Source organism: Neoarius graeffei, chromosome 26 (assembly GCF_027579695.1).
Source record: "Neoarius graeffei isolate fNeoGra1 chromosome 26, fNeoGra1.pri, whole genome shotgun sequence".
Lineage (NCBI taxonomy): Eukaryota > Metazoa > Chordata > Actinopteri > Siluriformes > Ariidae > Neoarius > Neoarius graeffei.
Window position 1 is genome coordinate 48,335,319 of NC_083594.1, and position 24,956 is coordinate 48,360,274.

The following is a 24,956-nucleotide window of genomic DNA, read 5'->3' on the forward strand; positions in this document are numbered from 1 at the left end:
AAGCTGGAGCCTATCCCAGCTGACCATGGGCAAGAGGCAGGGTACACCCTGGACAAGTCGCCAGCTCATCACAGGTCTGAAACACACATAGAGACACAAACAACCATTCACACTTATGGTCAATTTAGAGCCGTCAATTAACCTAACCTGCATATCTTTGGACTGTGAGAGGAAACCCACACAAAGAACATGCAAACTCCACACAGAAAGGCCCTCGTCAGCCAGTGGGTTCGAACCCAGACCTTCTTGCTGTGAGGCAACAGTGCTAACCACTACACCACCCTCAGCTCATCTTTGATTTGAAATTCTCTCAAAATCTTTCATATTTAGCGACGCAAACCTGGCGGCCATGTTTGTTTAAAAATTGTCACAGTCACTCGCTAGTGCGGAAGTTTTACGTCTCTGACGTGTGACATCATGTTGTCTTGACAACCTTACCATGCAGTATTGTAAACCATATTCAACGCTCATTCTCTATTGCGTAGAGTGACGTAATGTGAACAATATTGCATACTATCAAAGCAAAACCCACTAGAAGGGAATAGAACACGTTTTTATTCCATCAAAAGTGTCCTATAATGTCACTCATCTCATCTCATTATCTCTAGCCGCTTTATCCTTCTACAGGGTCGCAGGCAAGCTGGAGCCTATCCCAGCTGACTACGGGCGAAAGGCGGGGTACACCCTGGACAAGTCGCCAGGTCATTGCAGGGCTGACACATAGACACAGACAACCATTCACACTCACATTCACACCTACGCATACATGTCAACCTATACGGAATGTCCATATTTTATATGGATTTGATTCAATATACGTAGTATACGGGTGTACAAATAAAGTTATACGGATTCTTTAAAAAAACTTCAATATTTATTTAGAGCTATAATCAATTCCCATGATGATAAAAGAGCGCATAACATTTACAAACGTACTGTACACTACAGAAAGCACAAACAGCCAGTAAAGAGTCTTATGAAATCGCGCGTTATCTTGTGGTAGCAAGACTTCGTTCCACTTTTGATCATGCGCACACCGCATTGTGAGAATCCCGCCAACCGGGAAGTAACATTTTGTTTGAAACGCGTATTTCCACCTGAGCGACTTTCAATAGCGACTGAAAAGATTCTGAATGGGCAGTCCGGCAAGATCAACACAGACACTTGCTGTGACATGCAGCCTAGTGAGTATTGGTGCAGACTGCTAAAAAAAGCTGTCATGGAGTACAATTCAGAACATTAGAGTGACACTTTGTGTTTTTGTCGAACACTGGAGCTTTGTATTCATTCTGAAGGTTTATTGTTATTAATATTGAATAAAAAGTAACTTGGATATATCATTGTTAATTATCATTCAAATTTTAGGTAAATTATTTTAATTTGCATCTTATACGGGGGGTGGCACGGTGGTGTAGTGGTTGGCGCTGTCGCCTCACAGCAAGAAGGTCCGGGTTCGAGCCCCATGGCCGGCGAGGGTCTTTCTGTGCGGAGTTTGCATGTTCTCCCCGTGGGTTTCCTCCGGGTGCTCCGGTTTCCCCCACAGTCCAAAGACATGCAGGTTAGGTTAACTGGTGACTCTAACACTACGTTCACACTGCAGGCTGAAGTGACTCAAATCCGATTTTTTTCGCCCATATGTGACCTGTATCCGATCTTTTATTGACAATATGAACGACACAGATCCGATTTTTTTCAAATCCGACCTAGGCCGTTTGGATATGTGGTCCTAATTCCGATTCCTATCCGATCTTTTCATATGCGACTTCAGTCTGAACCGCCAGGTCGCATTCATCCGACTTACACGTCATCAACAAGCCACAAACGTCACTATTCTGCGCTGAAGTAGGCGGCAGGTCTCTCAAAAAAAGTTACAACAACATGGCGCATGACATCAATGCGACTCCGCACCCACACGTTCCTTTGAACAGAGGTTGCAGTCACTACCCCGCAGAACGCCTGAGCGAAAACCCTTGCCCTCTTCCTTCTCAACCTCCTCCTTAACATCAGGCTATTGTGCATGTTCTGGCTCCGTCGCAACAACAACTGCATCATCGCCAGGTACTCCATGCTGGCTACTGTCATACACAGGAAACTTTAGGTTACTTCCGTAAACACTGGCCATGCTCACTGCGTGTGACATCGTCGTATCCTGCAATGCGCATGCGGAACACTTTTAGGTCGCTTTTTGTTCATATACAAAGTCGCATATATTTGTTAATGTGAACGACCTCACAAAAAAATCGGATTTCACAAAAAAACCGGAATTGAGCATTAAGCCTTGCAGTGTGAACGTAGTGTAAATTGACCGTAGGTGTGAATGTGAGTGTGAATGGTTGTCTGTGTCTATGTGTCAGCCCTGTGATGACCTGGCAACTTGTCCAGGGTGTACCCCACCTTTCGCCCGTAGTCAGCTGGGATAGGCTCCAGCTTGCCTGCAGAACAGGATAAAGCGGCTAGAGATAATGAGATCTTATACGGATTTTGGTTTGATTGACCAAAGGTCGACATGTATGCCTACGGTCAATTTAGAGTCACCAGTTAACCTAACCTGCATGTCTTTGGGGAAAACCGGAGCACCCGGAGGAAACCCACGCGGACAACATGCAAACTCCGCACAGAAATGCCCTCGCCGGCCACGGGGCTCGAACCTGGACCTTCTTGCTGTGAGGTGACAGCGCTAACCACTACACCACCGTGCCGCCTCCTAGAATGTCACTTATGTTTTTTATTTTTTATTTATTTAGGATGGGGCGGCACGGTGGTGTAGTGGTTAGCGCTGTCGCCTCACAGCAAGAAGGTCCTGGGTTCGAGCCCCGGGGCCGGCGAGGGCCTTTCTGTGCGGAGTTTGCATGTTCTCCCCGTGTCCGCGTGGGTTTCCTCCGGGTGCTCCGGTTTCCCCCACAGTCCAAAGACATGCAGGTTAGGTTAACTGGTGACTCTAAATTGACCATAGGTGTGAATGGTTGTCTGTGTCTATGTGTCAGCCCTGTGATGACCTGGCGACTTGTCCAGGGTGTACCCCGCCTTTCGCCCGTAGTCAGCTGGGATAGGCTCCAGCTTGCCTGCGACCCTGTAGAAGGATAAAGCGGCTAGAGATAATGTGATGTGTGTGTGATTTATTTAGGATCATTCATGCATTGGTCAAAGGTAGCCCACTTGGTGGTCTGGGATATAACCTCGTGTGGTGATTCACACTGGGGAGGGTTTTAAAACCTGGATTGGAACTGAGATTGCCAATCTGATCTGGCAACCCAGAGTCCAAACGAGCCGTGCGTAATGCCATATCAGGGAACGGGATGGAGAGGAGAGCAGCAGATTGAACCAGCATTCCTCCACATGCACTGATGGTGTAGGTTAAAAAAGTTACACTGCGGCATCTTTGTTGCAATAACTTTCTTCATCCACAAAGCGTTTCCATGCACACGGATGCTGCGAGTTGTGATTAGACAACTTGGTGGTTGTGAGTATTAGGGCTGTTTTTGGAGGCTCGTGCGCCCTGGAGACGGTTCCTCGCGATGCGTGCTCTTGCGGTGTTCGTGTCTTTGCTCGGGCTGTGCGTGATCGCGGCGCGCGCGTGCCAGCTTCCTCACGACTGGAGACCGCAAACTGAAGCGTGCCGCGCGGAGCTGGCGGAGATCATCGTGTTCGCCAGAGTGCTCGCTGTTCACGAGGACGCGCATGGAGGCGCGTATAACTACCTGCCGTGGCAGCATGAAGCCGGACTGTTCTTCTCGGCTGAGATCGAACTGCTGTGCGACCAGGCGTGGGGCAGCATGCTGGAGGTGCCCGCCGGCTCGCGCTTCAACGTCACCGGACTCGGATACTTCCCATGCTACTCATACAGCGTGGTGGAGAATAACAACTACTACTTCTTCTTGAGGTAAAGAAAAGGGCTCCTTGATGCCACGGTGTCATTTAAAAAAAAAGGGGGTCCTGACCAGGGACCAAGGGGACCCTTGTGCGCATTCATGAACTACATTTTCACAGATTTGGCTTGGAGTCTCATCAAAAGCATGATGCTCCACAGAGATTTCACAATCGCTCAAACAAGTGTGGTGTTCTGTAATCTATAGCTCTATGCATTTTTGTAGATGCCTTAATAATTGTTTGACAGGTGTTTGAAAGAAACTGGCTACTCTAGCATCTCTCCACTAAATTTCATAATTAAATAATATTGGCTGGCTTTTTTTGTGTGTGTGGTATGTCAGATACTAGTGCATCTCAAAAAATTAGAATACCATGAAAAAGTTCCTTTTTTCATAATTTAATTCAAAAAGGTAAACTTTCATATATTCTATATTCATTGCATGTAGAGTGAAATATTTAAAGCCTTTTTTGTTTTACTTTTGATGATTATGGCTTATAGCTCATGAAAATCAGAAATGCAATATCTCAAATTATTAGAATATTCCCTAAGATCAATCAGAAAAAGGATTTACAATACAGAAATGTCCAACTTTTGAAAAGTATATTCATTTATACACTCAATACTTGGTTGGGGATCCTTTACCATGAATTACTGTATCAATGCGGTGTGGCATGGAGGTGATCAGTCTGTGGCACTGCTGAGGTGTTATTGAAGCCCAGGTTGCTTTGATAGTGGCCTTCAGCGTATCTGTATTTTTGGGTCGGGTGTTTCTCATCTTCCTCTTGACAATACCCCATAGATTCTCTATGGGGTTCAGGTCAGGCAAGTTGGCTGGCCAATCAAACACAGTAATATCATGGTCACCAAACCATTTGGTAGTAGTTTTGGCACTGTGGGTAGGTGCTAAGTCCTGCTGGAAAAGGAAATCAGCATCTCCAAAAAGCTCGTCAGCAGATGGAAGCATGAAGTGCTCTAAAATCTCCTGGTAGATGGCTGTGTTGACTTTGGACTTGATAAAATACAGTGGACCAACACCAGCAGATGACATGGCACCCCAAATCATCACAGACTGTGGAAACTTCACACTGGGCTTCAAACACCTTGGATTCTGTGCCTCTCCACTCTTCCTCCAGAGTCTAGAACCGTGATTTCCAAATTAAAGGCAAAATGTACTTTCATCTGAAAAGAGGACTTTGGACCACTGAGCAACAGTCCATTTCTTTCTCTCCTTAGCCCAGATAAGACACTTCTGACATTGTCTCTGGCTCAGGAGTAGCTTGATATTAGGAATGCGAAAGTTGTATCCCCTTTCTTGAAGATGTCTGTTCGTGATGGGTCTTGATACACTGACACCAGCCTCAGTCCACTCCTTGTGAAGCTCTCCCAAGTTCTTGAATCGACTTTTCTTGACAGTCCTCTCAAGACTGCGGCCATCCCTGTTGCTTGTGCACCTTTTCCAGCCACTCTTTTCAGCAATGACCTTTTGTGGCTTACCCTCCTTGTGGAGGGCATCAGTGATCATCTTCTGGACAACAGTCAAGTCAGCAGTCTTCCCATGATTGTGGTTGTGTGTACTGAACTAGACCGAGAGATACACTGTGTTCATACTGTTTTACTCAAACTCAAAATGAAATATTCTAATATTTTGAGATTTTTTTTATGTTTTTGTACTGTATGCCATACTGATTAAAATAGAAAAATGCTTGAAACATTTTAGTTTATGTGTAATGAGTCTATAATATATAACATTTTCACTTTATTAAATAACTGATGGAAAATATTGAACTTTTTCACAATATTCTAATTTTTTGAGATGCACCAGTATATTCCATTCAGCTTGCATGATATTGAACTTGTCTTCGAGTCGTTCATTATCATGCTAGCTGAATATATCTGATATATCATGAAAAAAGCCAGCCAATATTATCCATCCATCCATCCATCCATCCATTATCTGTAGCTGCTTATCCTGTTCTACAGGGTCGCAGGCAAGCTGGAGCGTATCCCAGTTGACTATGGGCGAGAGGCGGGGTACACCCTGGACAAGTCACCAGGTCATCGCAGGGCTGACACATAGACATGAACAACCATTTACACCCACAGTCAATTTAGAGAGTATGGACTCAACTGTTGCTTTAAAAACCCTGACCTTAGTTTTCCTGGTCAGAGGTGCAACCCAGACTTTGTTTTGGGCATTGAGGGCACTTCATGTTTTGGCTTTTCGACTTTTGATATCATGGGACATACTTGTCCAACTGCCCAGATATTTAAAGTCAAAGACTTTCTCTATACTCAAGTCATCGAGAGCATGAAGGGGTTAGTCAAGGGGTTCAGGTGCATCACTTTGGTTTTCTTCACATTTAGCTGGAGGCCAACAGCCTGAGTAGCCATCCATCCATCCATTATCTGTAGCCGCTTATCCTGTTCTACAGGGTCCCAGTTGACTATGGGCGAAAGGCGGCGTACACCCTGGACAAGTCGCCAGGTCATCGCAGGGCTGATACATAGACACAAACAACCATTCACACTCACATTCACACCTACGGTCAATTTAGAGCCACCAATTATCCTAACCTGCATGCCTTTCGACTGTGGGGGAAACCGGAGCACCCGGAGGAAACCCGGGCAGACACGGGGAGAACATGCAAACTCCACACAGAAAGGCCCTCGTTGGCCGCTGGGCTCGAACCCAGGACCTTCTTGCTGTGAGGTGACAGTGCTAACCACTACACCACCGTGCCACCCTATTATTATTATTATTATTATTATTATTATTATACTACATACACCACTCTCTTTTCCAGTTTTTCGATGTCTGTAAATGTCTTGTAAATATGCATGAAGAATAGCTAATGAAGTTTTGGTAGCTTTTCAGGTGTTCAACGCATCTTTCTCTTTCACGTCAAACAAAGAAATGCTTTTGCGCATGCGCAGCAGAAAACTTTCTCACTGAATATTCGCATCAGCTCCAACATGTGCCATCATGTTGTCTTGACAACCATGCAATATCATAAACCATATTCAACACTCATTCTCCATTGGGTAGAGTGATGTAATACACATAGGATAAGCGACATGCTAATAATATTGCATGCTATCAAACCAAATGAATGAAACCTGCTAAAAGGGAATAGAACACATGTTTTTATTTCATCAAAAAAGTGTCTTGTGTGTATAATAATCTACCATGTCGGCAGTGTAGTGCAGGTCCTCTTTCTCCAAATGAAAATCTCAGTTTGTTTTCCTGGACCAGAGAAAACAGAAAGCACATGAAAGTCTAAGGGGTGGTGTTGGGTCAGTGAAAAGGATTACTCATGGAAGAAGGAAGACGAAGGGCACACAAGATGCCCGGGGCATTAGTCTTGTGTATGTGTCTTTTGATAGATAGAGTGCAAATGCATGTTCTGACATTTCAGCATCTTCCAATGTTGCACATTTCACAAAGCACAGTCACTCACTCACACCACAAGCTTCAAACTGGAGTCTTCTCTGGGCCAAACATGTTTCAGCCTTAATAATGAACAGATGAGTTGAATCAGGTGTGTTAAAGGAATACTCCAGCATTTCTCAACTTAATCCCTGTCACATCGACTTACAGTGTATGTTCATTTACCAAAGGCAAGAATTTCCAAAATTTTCACTGAGAAAAGAATAGCAATCTGGAAACACATTTATAATGGAAGTCTAGGGGCAGTTGTTGGAATGTCAGGAAACATTCATGCACTGAATCTATAGGATTCGTCTTTTAAAAAAGATGGGACTACTTTTCCAGAGTGGGGAATTTATGGTCATAGGTAAGTGCTGTATTAAAAGAGTAGATAATTGATAATGTGTTAGAAAGTTGGATAAAATCACAGCTTTGGTAAGACATTCTCTCATGTGTGTTTCATCATAAAAGTAAAAAAGCAGTAGGTTTGAATATGCAGTAGGCTACGTAGTCACATATTTTAGGTTTACTGATTAATGTGAACAGCAGTTTCCCGAGATCATTTCAACCATGTTTCTGTTCTTTACAGAAAAAACAATCACATAGTATTTCTTTCAGTAATACGGAATTCAAAGTTCTGCAGGGCTGAGGACCTCCAGAACTGGAATCGGGTATGGGCGCTTTTTTTTCTACTAGAAGCACTCAACCCATATGGTCTGGAAAAGTTCCAGAATGATCTTTTGCTACATTTGACTGCAGTGTAATGCAGCGGTTCTCAACTCTAGTAACTGGAAACCACTTCCCTGCACAGTTTAAGATTTTCCCTGGTTCCCACACACCTGATCCAAGTAATGAGCTAATCATGACACCCCCTGTAAGTTGGATCAGGTGTGTTAGGGAATGCTTGAAACTCTGCAGTAGAGAGAGCCTCTATAATTGAAGTCGAGAGCCCATGCCCTATTGTTGGACACCATTAAATATCAGCGTCCAGCCAGCATGAGGCTTGGTTTTGGGGTTTTTTTTATACAGAGAGATTGCAATCCAACAGGCAGAGAAGTGACAGGAGGTCAAGCAACTAAATTGAAGCAGCTTTGTGGGTGTATGACCAGCTCGCCAGAAGAAGAAGAAGAAGAAGAAGAAGGTGTTTTGTGTGGGGTTCCATCCTGACAATTATGTTTGTGCAATGCTTAAATTTATGAAAAAAAATGGCCATTGCAAACTATGCTAGAAAGGTTCCTCAAGGGTTATTTGAATAATAGTTCTACCCTTCTCAAATGATTCTACTCGGATCATTTCCGAAATGGAACTGTAGACAGAGAGGGTGGAAAGGATATCTCACTGTCTTTATGTTTATCTTTATGCATGCTTCCTATATGGGTTCTCGTCATGGGAATGATGAATTTTGTGCAATTCTTCAAACAATGCACAATGACCAGTAGATGCTCCTCCATGGAAAAAGTCTTCCTGGGGGGTTCTTTAGATGGTTGATGATTCTACCATTCTTGAAGGGGTCTTCTACAAGTTTATAAATGAAAAATGTGACCAGGAGCTATATCCACTTCAAAGAAGATGGGCCCTCAAGGATTCTTTGGATGGTTAATGGTTCTACCTTTCTCGCAGGGTTCTACTTGGGTCATTTCCTTGATAGAAACTTAAAAAGAGATTGTGGAAATGATATTTGAGTGTTATAATGTACAACCCCAATTCCAAAAAAGTTGGGACGCTGTGTAAACTGTAAATAAAAACGGAATGTGATAATTTGCAAACCATGGAAACCCTATATTTCATTGAAAATAGTACAACAACAACATAAATGTTGAAACTGAGAAATTTTATTGTTTTTGAAAAATATATGCTCATTTTGAATTTGATGTCACTAACATGTTTCAAAAAAGTTGGGACAGGGGCATGTTTACCACTGTGTTGCATCACCTCTACTTTTAACAACACTCTGTAAACGTTTGGGAACTGAGGAGACCAGTTGCTGTAGTTTTGAAAGAGAAACGTTGTCCCATTCTTGCCTGATACACAACTTCAGTTGCTCAACAGTTTGGGGTCTCCTTTGTCGTATTTTGCACTTCATAATGCACCAAATGTTTTAAATGGGAAATAGGTCTGGACTGCAGGCAGGCCAGTTTAGCACCTGGACTCTTTTACTATGGAGCCATGCAGTTTTAATATATGCAGAAAGCAGTTTGGCATTGTCTCGCTGAAAGAAGGAAGGCCTTCACTGGAAAAGATTTTGTCTTGATGGCAACATATTGCTCTAAAACATGTATATATCATTCAGCATTAATGATGCCTTCCTAGATGTACAAGCTACCCATGTTATGTGCACTAATGCACCCTCATACCATCACAGATGCTGGCTTTTGAACTGTGCACTGATCACAAGCTGGATGGTCCCTCTCCTCTTTAGCCTGCAGGACGTGGTGTCCATGATTTCTAAAAAGAATTTCTACTTTTGATTCGTCAGACATCAGGACAATTTTCCACTTCACCTCAGTCCATCATAAAAGAGCTTGGGCCCAGAGAATGTGGCGGTGTTTCTGGATTTTGTTTATATCTGGTTTTAACTTGCATTTGTGGATGCAGTAATGAACTGTTTTCACAGACGATAGTTTTCTGAAGTGTTCCTGAGCCCATACAGTGATTTCCACTACAGACACGTGTCTGCTTTTAGGCTACGTTTACACTAGACCGTATCTGTCTCGTTTTCTTCGCGGACGCACTGTCCGTTTACATTAACCCCCCTGAAAAAGCGGGGAAACGGGAATCCGCCAGCGTCCACGTATTCAATCCAGATCGTATCAGCTCCGGTGCTGTGTAAACATTGAGAATACGCGAATACGCTGTGCTGAGCTCTAGCTGGCGTCTCATTGGACAACGTCACTGTGACATCCACCTTCCTGATTCGCTGGCGTTGGTCATGTGACGCGACTGCTGAAAAACGGCGCAGACTTCCGCCTTGTATCACCTTTCATTAAAGAGTATAAAAGTATGAAAATACTGCAAATACTGATGCAAATACTGCCCATTGTGTAGTTATGATTGTCTTTAGGCTTGCCATCCTTCCACTTGCAAGTAATAAGTGATATGCGCTGGGATCACACACACAGCGGCTCAGTCCCGAATCGTGGCTTGTTCACTTCACTCGCGCGCTCTGTGAGCTGCGCAGGGCCGGAGTGCGCACCCTCCAGAGGGCACTCGCTGTTCAGGGCGGAGTGATTTGGAGCGCAGGATGCCTGCGGAGCCGAGCGTATCCGCGTATTGGTGTTGCTGTGTGCACGGCTAACGGTTTTAGTGTCAACGCGAATCGTTTTAAGAACGTTAATCTGATGATCCGCTGATTCGACGTAATGTAAACGTAGCCTTAATGCAGTGTCACCTGAGGGCCTGAAGATCACAGGCATCCAATGTCAGTTTTCAGCCTTGTCTCTTGCATACAGAGATTTCTCCAGATTCTCTGAATCTTTTAATGATGTTATGTACCATAGATGATGTGATTCCCAAATTCTTTGAAATTTTACACTGAGGAACATTATACTTAAATTGTTGCACTGTTTACCCATGCAGTCTTTCACAGAGCAATGAACCCCTCCCCATCTTTACCATAGACATATAAACATAGACGCCGCATTGAGCTGGTGGCCCGTTGCTGGGATACGTCAGAGTGTCCGCCATATTGGATGTGGCAAATCTTCCCCCTAAACCAATGCAAGTAAATGGACTGAACTTCATAAAGCCCCTTTCTACAATAATATTTAACTCGATGCCTTTTATTCACCCATTAAGACACACACGTATATATTTGGGAAACAAACAGGCATCAAAACAACATATATAACTTTTAATGTGATGGTTATAAATAGTGTGCGAAATACCCGTCAATATTCCATGGGAGGTGTGACCTAAATTTCCTCAACATGCAGCAGGCCTATACCGGAATCAAGCTATCGGAAACTTGTTTTTTTTTTTTTTATTCCGCTGCTACTATCGTAGGCTACTAACGATATCTACACATCAAGGCATGTTTTGGAGCTCAGCGGGGATCGTGTAGAATAATGTGCTGTGCTTACGCTGCTGAAGCCGTGCCGTGCTGTCTCCACATCACTTTCATTAAATGCCGTGCAGATAGGCTATAAAATGTCTCCAAAAACAATTTTTGCAATATACAGTGTTATATGGCATAGTGTGGCACTGTATTATCTAATTCTCACTGCTTATAACTATACACCTACCCGGTGGAGATGAGCTGGGAAACTGAAGACTGAAGGAACAGCTCCCTCTCTGATCCTGACTGTCTGACCTGTTCTGTCAAAATCCTCCATTCTGAAGTGTTCACTGCAGAGCATGGATGACGGAGTAGCAGAAAACCCTTCCTGTCGCACAGCTGTCTCCCACTGCTTTTTCATGTCTTTATTTTTGGGAAACCTACATAGTATGTGAAAAGTTAGCTAAGCAACTAACAACAATCAGCGTAGTTACGAAGGAAATACTTCGGTGTTTGGAGACAGGTTTCACCGAGCGACTATTATGCGCGAGACTTCATATTAGCCACAAAGTCAGAAAAATCTGTTCGTAAAATTACGTTATAATGACCAAATACAATGAAAAGTATTTTTCCAGTCTCACCTCCATGTGATCTCGTTTGGACGGTAAACCTGTTGGTACAGTTAAACGCAGCACATGAATGAGGCATCTTTATTCTCAGCTACTGTCTAGACGCTATATCAGAGACGGTTGAAGAATCTCCACTTTGCCACATCCAATATGGCGGCGAGGATGACGTATGATTCTACGCAGAAGGTGGCGTCTATGTTTATATGTCTATGATCTTTACTATTGAGAGACTCCGCCTCTCTGGAATGCTCTTTTTATACCTAATCATGTTACTGACCTGTTGCCAATTAACCAAACTTGTTTTTTTATATGATTTTTCCAGTCTTTTTTGTCCCTGTCCCAACTTTTCTGAAATGTGTTGCTGACATCAAATTCAAAATTAACATATATATTTTTCAAAAAACAATAAAATTTCTCAGTTTCAACATTTGATGTGTTGTCTTTGTACTATTTTCAATGAAATATCGGGTTTCCATGATTTGCAAATTATCGTATTCTGTTTTTATTTATGTTTTACACAGCTTCCCAACATTTTTGGAGTTGGGGTTGTATGGTTTGTGCTCAATATATGGCTTCTTATCATTAGAGTGATCAGTTTGTGCTGATGACCACTGGCCAGTCACACCCCCTACCTAGAAATAAGTTCCTCAAGGGTTATTTGAATGGTCAATGGTTTTACCCTTCTCAAAGGGTTATACTTGGGCCATTTTCATACAGGAAAGAAGACAGAGGGTGTGGAACGAAATTATAGTTTGTTCTGATATGTTTTGTGTTCCTTGTATGGATTCTTATCTTCAGAATTATCAGTTTGTGCAATGCTTTGACCGATGGCCATTTGCCAGTAACTATGTACAGTATATCCAATGAGAAATAAGGGTTCCTCCAGTGTTCTTTGGATGGCTGCTGGTTCTGTGCTTCATGAATGGTTCTACATGGACCATTTTCTAAATGGAAACAGAGAGAAGCTGAGTGTGAGGGATAGCTGAGTGTCTTTAGGTAGGTTTTGTGCTCTTTAGATGGGAATTATCAGTTTGTGCATTGCTTTGACTGTATGTCTACTGAAGAAAAAAAGAGCTCCCCAAGGGTTCTTTGGCTGGTGAATGGTTCTAACCTTCCAAAAGATTCTACTTTGTCCATTTTTGAAAGAGGAACTCACTGTTATAATGTTATACATAGAGTCTTTCATCTACAGCAAACATCTAGATGTCAATTTAATTATTTTGTCATCAAATGAAAGATGAAGAAACAGAAAGAAAACAAGTACATGCACTTTATTCCTTTAGGTATTTGGTCATAGCTATAGTGATTCACAGGCTTGTTGGAAGCGATTTACGTTTTGACATGGGAGTTTTGTGTATCTTAACAACCAGACTGTTTTAGTTATGTTCAGCATCTTAGACCCACTCAAAGGCCCAATAATTCAAAGTGAGCGATACTTCTCTCACACATGTAACACTGCCTAGTGTCTCTCAAACTCCTCTGTCTCTCCTCATTGTTTTTTATGGCAAACACATATAGAAGTTCTTGAAGCTAATCAACCATTTGATTTGACTGTAAAAATGCCAAACGCAGCTGTGCTCAATGTGCATGAAAAACAGCTGTATGTCTAAGTATCGAATATTTTCACAATAAAAAAAGTGTAATATGAAAATCTCAGTTGGCTGTATGACTTCAGTTTTCATGGAAGCCAAGTATTCAAGTCATTAAGGAAATGCTGAGGCATTCTCCAAATGTGCTGCACCATTTGGTATTTCATCCCTGTGATTAACCTCGATGTAACTGTAAAATATTCATCGAGTTTAAATCAGGTCACCATGTCAGCAAGGCATGAAGGTTCTGTCTATATCTACATGTAAGAGCAATGAGTGACTCTGTGAAAAGAGGGGTGATTATTTTCTGAGTTGGTCTGAACAACAATCCAGAGTAGCTACACTGATAGCAGCTCAGATTTTTTTCTTCTTTGATCACCTGTCATTGTATTTACAAGACAGCCATGAAAGCATGACCGTAAACCTGGCCTCCCGCTTCGTTTTGACAACTGCTGTGTTTTTGGCTCTGTAAACATCAAACCGGTAGTTCTGGGTCAAAGCAAAGTTTGTAGTCTGAATATAACAGCTGGATCCATTTAAAAGAACTTCCCCTGGATGTCATGAAGATAAGGGACCCGTTAATACAGATCCTTTCACGATCATAAAGAGCGCAGTAAAAAGAAAACATCTGTGGCATTCCAGTTAATTTAATAACAGATTACAAGCAGCTCCTGACAGCCTGAAGGGTTCGCAAAACAGAGGCTTGCATCAAGAGGAAGCAAGAATAGAATCTGATGTCATATTTTCCATTGTAATGTTTCTGGTGGATTGAATTAAGCAGAGCATAGAGCATGCACTGCAGGATTTGAATGTGGTGTTCATCTCAGTCATGATCACAAGGCTGTCTTGAAGTGTCAGTATCACCTGGATCACTTACACCACAGAAACACCTTTTTTTTAAGAGAGCTTTTTTTTTTTTCTCCATGGAAAGTTTCTGTTGAATCATAACCAAACCAGCATGATGAGGCAGGGTTTAATCAGTTGTATTAACATCCCTTAATTCCACATTGAACTGAGCCACAATAAAATACAAGATTGCCAGGATGGGCCCCAAGATCCATGCAGAGATCCATGCAAGAGGGTGAAAGATCCATTGGTGGTTTTGGGGGGGAACCAATTATTTTTAAGAGTCATGCAGTATATGTATTCCCAGCTTAGAGTCTAAATCAGGTTTAGAATTGACAGAAATCATTGAAAATGTTTGGAAGTCACTGTATAGTGAGTAAGAACCAAGCCTAAAGGTTTTAGTTAATTGCTTGTCTCATGATGAAATGTCTTTGTGACCAAAATAGTCTACGCACAAAACTTCCATACCCACATCATAATGTTTATGCCACTCCACCACCACTCAAGCAACACCAAATCACTGCCTTTAAATAAAGGTCTTGTGCAGACAGGTTAAGATCCCCTGCATTTTCAACACCTTGCAGATAACAAATGCTGCACTTGCTTTGTACCTCCATCAAAGGAATTCCAGGCCACATCACCTCCGGCAAACCCAGGGCAAAATCACTAGCCAAGTCAAACCTTGTGGGCCAATGTGGGTAAGAGGACTGACATGACAATTGCTTTACTCATTATTTTTGACAGAATGATGCATGAACTGCTTTCTCTGAGCCAAACTATCCTTGGAGTCAGGTTCTTCTGTTGTTCTTCAAGGACTTCCTCCTCTCTTTATATTGAGCTTGGTCACACAGCTAAATCCCAGTTTAGCATTTGAGTTCCAGCCCAAGATCAACAGAGACTTAAGTCCAAGGAATGCATATTTTATTGTGACCTCTTAAACATTCATGTTCGGATATCTTAAGGAGACCACAAAGGCAAACTTGATCTTTTGTATTCTTGAATCTGAAAGGGTGATGTAGTGTAAACAATCAGACATTCCTAAGGGATGCTTTCCTTAGTGAGAAGGACTCCAGGGTTTCTCAAAGTTAGCCTTTATCTACATACCATTCTTGTCCACAGCACCTTTTTCAAGGAGGTTTAAAGGAATGGGGTTGAACAAAAGAATGCATTGTTTTCAACATTTCACCCCATTAAGGCTGTGCTGGCGCCGAATCGGCAAACCAGCGTTGAAAGATTTCCATCTCTGCCTCTCTCTCTAGGGTTCTTTATTTCCTGAAACACTCCAAAGTGCAGTCGGCAAAGTCTGCCACCAATCAATCACCACTCTTGGTCTTCCAGATGGGACCCAAGAGACAGAAAGGGAGAAAATATACCTCCAGAATGAGACATATGTTCAGGACAGCTAAACACTGAAGTCTGCTTCAGGTTGTACATGTTGGAGAGCAGAACTCCACAGTGACTGGGGGTTAAAGGGTGTCCCAAGAGCTGAAATTAATCGCAGATTGTAATTTTAGGTTCGCCTTATCTTGGCATGGTCATGGTGGTCACCATGCAAACTCAAGTTTACTCAATTCACAGAACAGTTAACAGCAGCACAATGCATCGAATCATGCAGATACAAATCAAGAGCTTCAGCTAATGTTCACTTCAAATATCAGAATGGGAAAAGTTGTGATCTCAAAGTGTGACTTTCTTTCACTGTGGCATGGGTGTTGGTTTGAGCCAGATGAACTGGTTTGATTACTTCAGAAACTGCTGATCTCCTGGGGTTTTCACACATAACAGTCTCTAGAGTTTACACAGAATGGTACAAAAAACACTGAGTGAGCGACAGTTCTGTGGGTGGAAACAAACATCTTGTTGATAAGAGAGGTCAGAGGAAAATGGCCAGATTGGTTCGAGCTGCCAGGAAGGATATAGTAACTCATAGCAACTCTTTACAACCGTGGTGAGCAGAAAAGCATCTCAGCATGCAACAGCAGAAGACCACACTGGGTTCCACTCCTGCATCCAAGAACAGGAATCTTATGGCCCTTTTCCACTACCCTTTTTCAGCTCACTTCAGCTCGCTTCAGCTCACTTCAGCCCGACACGGCTCGCGTTTCGACTACCAAAGAACAGCACGACTCAGCTCGCTTCAGCCCTGCTTAGCCCCTAAAACTCGCACGGTTTTGGAGTGGGGCTGAAGCGAGCCAAACCGAGCCGAGTGAGGCTGGGGGCGTGAGCAGACACTCCCCTGTGCACTGATTGGTGAGGAGTGTCCTCACATGCCCACACACGCCCCGCGAGCACACTGGGATCTGTAAACACCGTAAACCCGGAAGAAGAATAATTACGAATTACGAGAATTTCTGAAGCCTTATGCGCCTCGCCTCATCTATACGCTCTTGCCAGTATCTGTTGGCGTTGTCGGTGACAACAAGCCACAGAACCAAGACCAGCAACACTAACGACTCCATGTCCTCCATGTTTATTGTTTACTATTCGGGTCGTGAGACTACCGCTTAAAAGATCACTGATGTCACTGTTTGCGCTGCTTAACGACATCACGTGACGTCCACCCACTTTCGCTAACTCCACCCAATGTGTCCACCCACTTCCAGCCAGCACGGTTCAGCGCGGTTGTAGTCGAAATGCAACTCCAACAGCCCCGCTCAGCTCGACTCAGCCCAACTCAGCACCGCACGGCTCAGCCCAACTCAGCCTCGTTTGTAGTGGAAAAGCGGCATTAGAGTCAAGAACAAGTTCCTATTAAAGTGGCTAGTGAGTGAATATTTTGCACTTTGTTATTCCCCTTATCTAAAAATGATACAAAGCATAAATCTTATAGAATTTGGTAGTTATGCCTCCTGTGAGGCCTAATTTCTAATTCTTATTTCTATTCTATAAAATTCCATCTTACGTCCCTAATATGGCGATAAGTGCATATGAATTATTTCATATACAGTGGACGGAAGAAGCACAGTGTCAAAATCACAGAGTATGTCATTATCCTGCTACTTATGGACTTCATTGTGATCTAAAAGTTACATGTTAAGAGCACGCCCTTCAAAATGCCTGAGCTCGTATTGCTACATATTGAGGACAGGAATATGTTTTTTACCAACAGAGTTAAGATATTTTTGGGAAGGGAGGACATTTTGGCTGGTCCTCACTTCTTCAAATGGCTGTTTGAGGGTTCAGACTTAGTTTTATGGTTCAGGTTTGAATTAGGTTTAGGTTAGGGTTAGGATGGGCGGCACGGCGGTGTAGTGGTTAGCACTGTTGTCTTTTAGCAAGAAGGTTCTGGGTTTGAGCCCAGTGGCTGACAGGGGCCTTTCTCTGTGGAGTTTGCATGTTCTCCCCTTGTCTGAGTGGACTTCCTCCGGGTGCTCTGGTTTTCCCCACAGTCCAAAGACATGCAGGTTAGGTTAACTGACTATTCCAAATTGTCCATAGGTCTGAATGGTTGAGAAGAAAAAAAACTCTATATTAATCCAGTAGCAGGCAACGGGAAGCCACTGCTGTAATTCTTCCCGAGAAACTTTGATGGACCTGCCATCAGGTAGAACAGTAAAGAAGAGAGGGTTAGGGTTCGGCATTTAGTTGTTAAGGTTACGGAATGCATTATGTTGATGAGTGTCCCCACAAAGATAGAAGTCCAAGAATGTGTGTGCGTGTGTGTGTGTGTGTGTGTGTGTGTGTGTGTGTGTGTGTGTGTGTGTGTGTTAACTAAAAAGCCAAACCCTGACCCAAGCTTCCAGCTGGATCGAGTTTGACAGGACAAAGCTCACAAGTCAAACCATCAAAAAATCAAGAAGCCAGAGAGGCACAGCGTGGAAATGTTAATCAAATCAGCATGGATGCTCAACTAAACAATGTTTAACCTGGCAGGACCTTCCAGGAAAGGGTGCAGAGTTTTTAATATAACAGGGTGAAAGGTCATTCGGAGTGATGATTGAAAGTTTCAAGGGAGTTTCAGGCCATGGCATGTCAACGTCTGGTGAAATCTCTCTGGAAGCCGTAAAGACCCTCTTTACGATCATATACCTGACAAGACAGATTTCAAACTAGCATTAATGGAATTAGGTTTGTGAAACTCTAGTAGTTTTTGGCAAGGAAAAAGAAGGGTGGAATATTATTTGTCACGCAATGCATTTTGTCATCATGCTTTGCAGCATATGTCATGCAGATGCTGAATACACCAAGCTGCAGACCAAAAATCTCGTCCAGTGTCATTTTATCCAAACACGAAATGCATCCAAATCCCTTCAGCAACCCAAGCTTCTTTTTAATAAGCAAATGTTTACTGGATACTTACCATTGCACAAAGACACACACAGCATCACAAATAGAAGAATTTAGCTTTTCGTCTTTAGAATTGAGTCATTCTATTTCAGCTTGCTCTACCTTTCTCATTTCTCTTCACACAGATGTATTTGTACTTGAGCTTTACGACTTCTCTGTCATGGCTATTTGGCTCACGACATCCTCTACCTTTTTTTTTTTTTTAAAGTGCACTATGTAGGATTTAGGGGGATCTATGAGCAGAAATGGAGTGTAGTATTCCTAATTATGTTTTCATTAGTGTATAATCATCTGTAACCAAGAATCATTGTGTTTTCGTAATCTGAGAACGAGCCCTGCATATCTACATACGGAGCAGCTCGTCTTTCACGAAGGCCACCATGTTGTAGCTTGAATCCAGCACTGGCTCGAAGATGAAAAAGAAGAAAGAAGAGGAATCAGTGGTTGCTGGTGCTAGCAAATTTCCAAACCCAAATTTTGAGAAATGGAGGATCATACTTCCCTTTTCCTCTCCCTCTCCTTCTAACCTCTGTAATGTTACTGGGTGGTCTATCTGGTCTTTGATTCTGCACATGGAGAAAATATAATATGTATCCTGCTAACATTAGCAATAAAGCACTACCACAATGCAGAAAAAATAACAATAATGTTCGCAATCTTGCATGGAAGATATGTAGAGTTTTACAGAGGGATGAGGGAGGGGTATTCAGTTGGCTGCAATTTGCAGCCTTGCCACTAGATGCCACTAAATCCTACATACTGTACCTTTAAGTGAAGCGCGTGAGAATTCCTACAGTCTTTATTCAGCCACGTCTTTATTCAGAGAAAATTAATGGCACAAAGAGTATTTGCGTGTTAAGAATGGGAGCAAGTGTTAAACCTGGGCATCATCTTGACTTTTCACACATCAGAGCCATGTTTTATGAAGCTTATCAGTTACTTTTGGATGGAAGAAAAGCTGACAAAATTCTGTCAAAATAATGCTTGATTCTGATTGGTCGGAAGCTCTGACAGTTGTTCCAGCTGTATGGTGTATATTAATGTGCATAATTATTGATTTTGTAAGAAGACGTACAGAGTATATATTGAAATTTTTGGAAGGAGTCTCCCTTTGTAACAGTCAGACGTAAAGCTGTTTAAGTTTTCCACCGTGGGAGTCTTGTGGATTGAAGGAGCTTACAGTTTGGGGTTTCTTGTTCACATTAAAGTTAATATTTGTTTTATTATAATTTATTTGTTAAGAGCGAAAAAACTTTCAAAGAGGCTGTTAAGAGAATAAAGGTTTATTCATGCCATTCATGATGTGTCATCTGTCGCCCATCATCTGTCCAGCGTTGTTCACGTTTCACAAAAATTGCTTCTTCTCTCTCAATTCTTCACCGATTTTTATTCTTTTTGGCAAGAAGATAGGTCTGCTTAGGGTGCATATACCTTCTACCCAAATTTGCATAATTGCGATTAATCATGAAGATATGGAGTAATTAAGCCCTAATGAGCAGTTTCCACACAAATCGCTTCTTCTCCCTCAATTCTTCACATATTTTGATTCTTTCTGGCAGGAAGGTAGTGGTACCTAGGGTACATATAACTTCTACCCAGATTTGCTTCATTATAATTATTAATGAAGTTATGGACTAATTAAGCCTTAATGAGCAGTTCAACAAAAATCACTTCTTCTTGGTCAATTCCTTGCTGTTTTGGATTCTTTCTGCCAAATAGGTCGGTTCCTTGGGTGTATAGAGCTTCTATATATAGCTTGTATATAGTGTATATAGCTTGCAGCATTTATTGTGCAAGGTGGCCCACTTTAGATTGTTCCTTCTGGACTAGATGGGGCCGGAGTGAGCTACGCCGTCACTGATGGTCTCGTTTTTCTATAACAATATGCTGTCAAGTGTTTTATTCCTTAAATAATTAACAAATTTATGAACTTGGCTTGAACTCCCCAGAAGCCTGGAAGACTCAAGTTCAGTTGGCTGAAGACCAAACTCTGTGTGTAAACACGGATTCGTTTGGGATTCAGTCTGAGCTTCTGCCCACCAAACTATGGATTTGTGACTTTAAAAACATTAAGCTATAACCCTCGAGCTTTTAATGCTCCTCCAGAGCTCAAACAGGATCCGGATACATGAGCTGCAAGCTTTGAGGCTGTAAAACTAACATTTCGAGCAAATACACACATATAGTCACATATATCATATTTATACAGCGCTCCATTCATTCCTTATTCTCTATCATAACTCAAATTAATATGGTTTTGGTTCTCCAATATTCGCAAATGACCTGAATAGGAAAACCATATGTTATTTTTTTCGTTCATTTCTTAATGATTGTGCTGTCATCCTTGTCATCAGAAAGAGCACGCGCGCACACACACACACACACACACACACACACACACACACACACACACACAGAAACACAAATGCAGGACAATTTTTCCTGTGTCTGCTCGTGGCTTCCTGCCAAAACTCACAGGAAGAATACAAAGAGTCAGACCTTAATCGAGGGAAAAGTAAAAAGAGCTTCTCATTTTTTCTATCTTGTGCCAATGTAACCATGGTTTTGGAATGAATATTTATCCAGCCACTTTAAAAACATTGATAAGAGACTTTCCTCATTTTCCTGATGATGAGAAAGTCGACTTGGGTGTGCGTGTGAAAGTGTTTCTGTGAAAAAATTAATAATAAGAAGAAGAAGAAGACAGATTGAGACGAAATCAAAATTTCTACACCGCTATCCTAACAGAGATCCAAAAAAATAAGAAACTGTGTGTGTGTGTGTGTGTGTGTGTGTGTGTGTGTGTGTGTGTGTGTGTGTCTTTTGCTGTAATCGGATTGGCTCGGACATGTTATGACATCATAATAATAATGCCTTGGATTTTTTTTCTTCTTCCAAAAGTGTGCTATACTCTGTCAGATACCTTTTACACATGTCCATTAAAACATGTTTAATGGAAATACACAAGTTAACATATGAACTACATTATCAGAGTCTCAAAATCAGTCGCCATGGAGACAAAAAACAACACACCTGTGATGTTACACCCATGTCTAAGCAATTGCTTTTTTTTCCACTCATTTAAAGGATGGATGAAAACTACAACATCATCCCTCATGGAGTGAATTTCCAGGACCCCATCTTCCTTGACACGCCGGAAAACCATCGCATGTTCGCCAGCCTCTTCCAGTTCTCCAACTGCACAGCCGGGACGCAAGTCCACACATACACCCCTGAGTGGGAGGCACAGGAGGACAGCCGGGTAAGCCCTTGTCAAACAAACAATCAGGCCCGTAATTACAAGTATGAAAAGCATTGGAGTTGAAAAGCTATAATAAAACCCACATGCACATTTACCTTAAACACACCATCTCTGTAATCTAGTCTCTCTAATCGTTAAGATGATCTCATGCCATTTATGAAAATTGAGTCTGTAAATTAAATTAAAGCCGTAATTGCCGTCTCTCATCCCACACTGAGTTCATAATACTTAGCGGTCTCGCTCTTACAACCCCGATTCCAAAAAAGTTGGGACAAAGTACAAATTGTAAATAAAAACGGAATGCAATGATGTGGAAGTTTCAAAATTCCATATTTTATTCAGAATAGAACATAGATGACATATCAAATGTTTAAACTGAGAAAATGTATCATTTAAAGAGAAAAATTAGGTGATTTTAAATTTCATGACAACAACACATCTCAAAAAAGTTGGGACAAGGCCATGTTTACCACTGTGAGACATCCCCTTTTCTCTTTACAACAGTCTGTAAACGTCTGGGGACTGAGGAGACAAGTTGCTCAAGTTTAGGGATAGGAATGTTAACCCATTCTTGTCTAATGTAGAATTCTAGTTGCTCAACTGTCTTAGGTCTTTTTTGTCGTATCTTCCGTTTTATGATGCGCCAAATGTTTTCTATGGGTGAAAGATCTGGACTGCAGGCTGGCCAGTTCAGTACCCGGACCCTTCTTCTACGCAGCCATGATGCTGTAATTGATGCAGTATGTGGTTTGGCATTGTCATGTTGGAAAATGCAAGGTCTTCCCTGAAAGAGACGTCGTCTGGATGGGAGCATATGTTGCTCTAGAACCTGGATATACCTTTCAGCATTGATGGTGTCTTTCCAGATGTGTATCCCTGCCCATGCCACACGCACTAATGCAACCCCAGACCATCAAAGATGCAGGCTTCTGAACTGAGTGCTGATAACAACTTGGGTCGTCCTTCTCCTCTTTAGTCCGAATGACACGGCGTCCCTGATTTCCATAAAGAACTTCAAATTTTGATTCGTCTGACCACAGAACAGTTTTCCACTTTGCCACAGTCCATTTTAAGTGAGCCTTGGCCCAGAGAAGACGTCTGCGCTTCTGGATCATGTTTAGATACGGCTTCTTCTTTGAACTATAGAGTTTTAGCTGGCAACGGCGGATGGCACGGTGAATTGTGTTCACAGATAATGTTCTCTGGAAATATTCCTGAGCCCATTTTATGATTTCCAATACAGAAGCATGCCTGTATGTGATGCAGTGCCGTCTAAGAGCCTGAAGATCACGGGCGCCCAGTATGGTTTTCCGGCCTTGACCCTTACACACAGAGATTCTTCCAGATTCTCTGAATCTTTTGATGATATTATGCACTGTAGATGATGATATGTTCAAACTCTTTGCAATTTTACACTGTCGAACTCTTTTCTGATATTGCTCCACTATTTGTCGGCGCAGAATTAGGGGGATTGGTGATCCTCTTCCCATCTTTACTTCTGAGAGCCGCTGCCACTCCAAGATGCTCTTTTTATACCCAGTCATGTTAATGACCTATTGCCAATTGACCTCATGAGTTGTAATTTGGTTCTCCAGCTGTTCCTTTTTTGTACCTTTAACTTTTCCAGCCTCTTATTGCCCCTGTCCCAACTTTTTTGAGATGTGTTGCTGTCATGAAATTTCAAATGAGCCAATATTTGGCATGAAATTTAAAAATGTTTCACTTTCGACATTTGATATGTTGTCTATGTTCTATTGTGAATACAATATCAGTTTTTGAGATTTGTAAATTATTGCATTCTGTTTTTATTTACAATTTGTACTTTGTCCCAACTTTTTTGGAATTGGGGTTGTACATATATGAGGCGGCCTGGTGTCTCAAACCTTGATAGCTCAGTGTGATTTTCGAACAATTTGATTATGTTTACAGTGAAATGGACATATGCTTAATTCATTCAGTTACATGCCACAGTGAAATGGACATATGCCTAATTCATCAGATACTGGATTCCTGAGTAGATTCCTAGGGGAAGCCATGGCCTAATGGTTAGAGAAGCAGCTTTGGGACCAAAAGGTCACCAGTTTGATTCCCTGAACCAGCAGGAATGGCTGAAGTGTCTTTGAACAAGACACCAAACCCCCAAATGCTCCTCCAACTGCTCTCCAGGCTGCTCTGGGTATGTTGTATGTCACTCTGGATAAGAGCTTCTGCTAAATGCCATTAACGTTTAAAAAAAATAGCCTCAATGAGGAAAAAGAAGAAGCCTTTATTTGCCACACATATACTCAAGCACAGACTTAAGCACAGTGAAATTCCTCTTCTGCATTTAACCCATCTGAAGCAGTGAACACACACATGCGCACACAAGTGAGCAATGAGCACACACACATATCCAGAGTAGTGGACAGCTATGCTACAGCACCCGGGGAGCAATTGGGGGTTAGGTGCCTTACTCAAGGGCGCCTTAGGCCATGGCTGCCACATGTCCTTGGACTGTGAGGGAGACTGGAGCACCCCCATGCAGATACGGGGAGAACATGCAAACCCCACACAGAAAGGCCCCCGTCAGCCACTGGGCTCGAATACAGAACCTTCTTGCTGTGAGGTGACAGTGCTAACCACTGCACCACCCTGAACTCACTTTGTAATCAGATACTGGATACACTTAACTATCAAGGCTGCAGCTCATACCGGCCACTGTTGTGTGTGAGTTTGAAACCCGATCAATCCTGTGGGAGGAGTAGCGATTTTTGCAAAATTGCATATGACCCTTGTGTAGCCGCATCCATGGCAGGTGGCACCACCTGGTGAACAATTCTTGTTGGGATATGTCTTTTGAGTCTTCTGGGTGAGTTTCAGTGAAAACATCCAGGCAGTTTATGAACAGTAATGTTTGGTCTGACGAGTCATGCAAAAGTTTCAAACGCCCATAAAATGTTAAATATGACAGGTGGCACCACCGTCTTGACAACTTTTATACAAACCAACTTGGGGAACATTCCATATGAGTTTGATCAAAATCTGATCACTCCTGTAGGAGGAGTAGCGATTTTC

The 24,956-nt window shown here is 42.3% G+C and overlaps 1 protein-coding gene across 1 annotated transcript in view; it reads left to right on the forward strand.

Annotated features, from left to right (window-relative positions):
* Positions 1-3,249: 3,249 nt before the first annotated feature.
* ccdc3b (coiled-coil domain containing 3b) overlaps positions 3,250-24,956 on the forward strand; it is a 31,135-nt gene continuing 9,428 nt past the window's right edge. The window contains exons 1-2 of the mRNA XM_060909954.1: positions 3,250-3,880; positions 21,728-21,902. Coding sequence (XP_060765937.1) covers positions 3,516-3,880; positions 21,728-21,902 — 540 coding nt within the window. The 5' untranslated portion in view covers positions 3,250-3,515. The remainder of the gene's footprint in view (positions 3,881-21,727; positions 21,903-24,956) is intronic.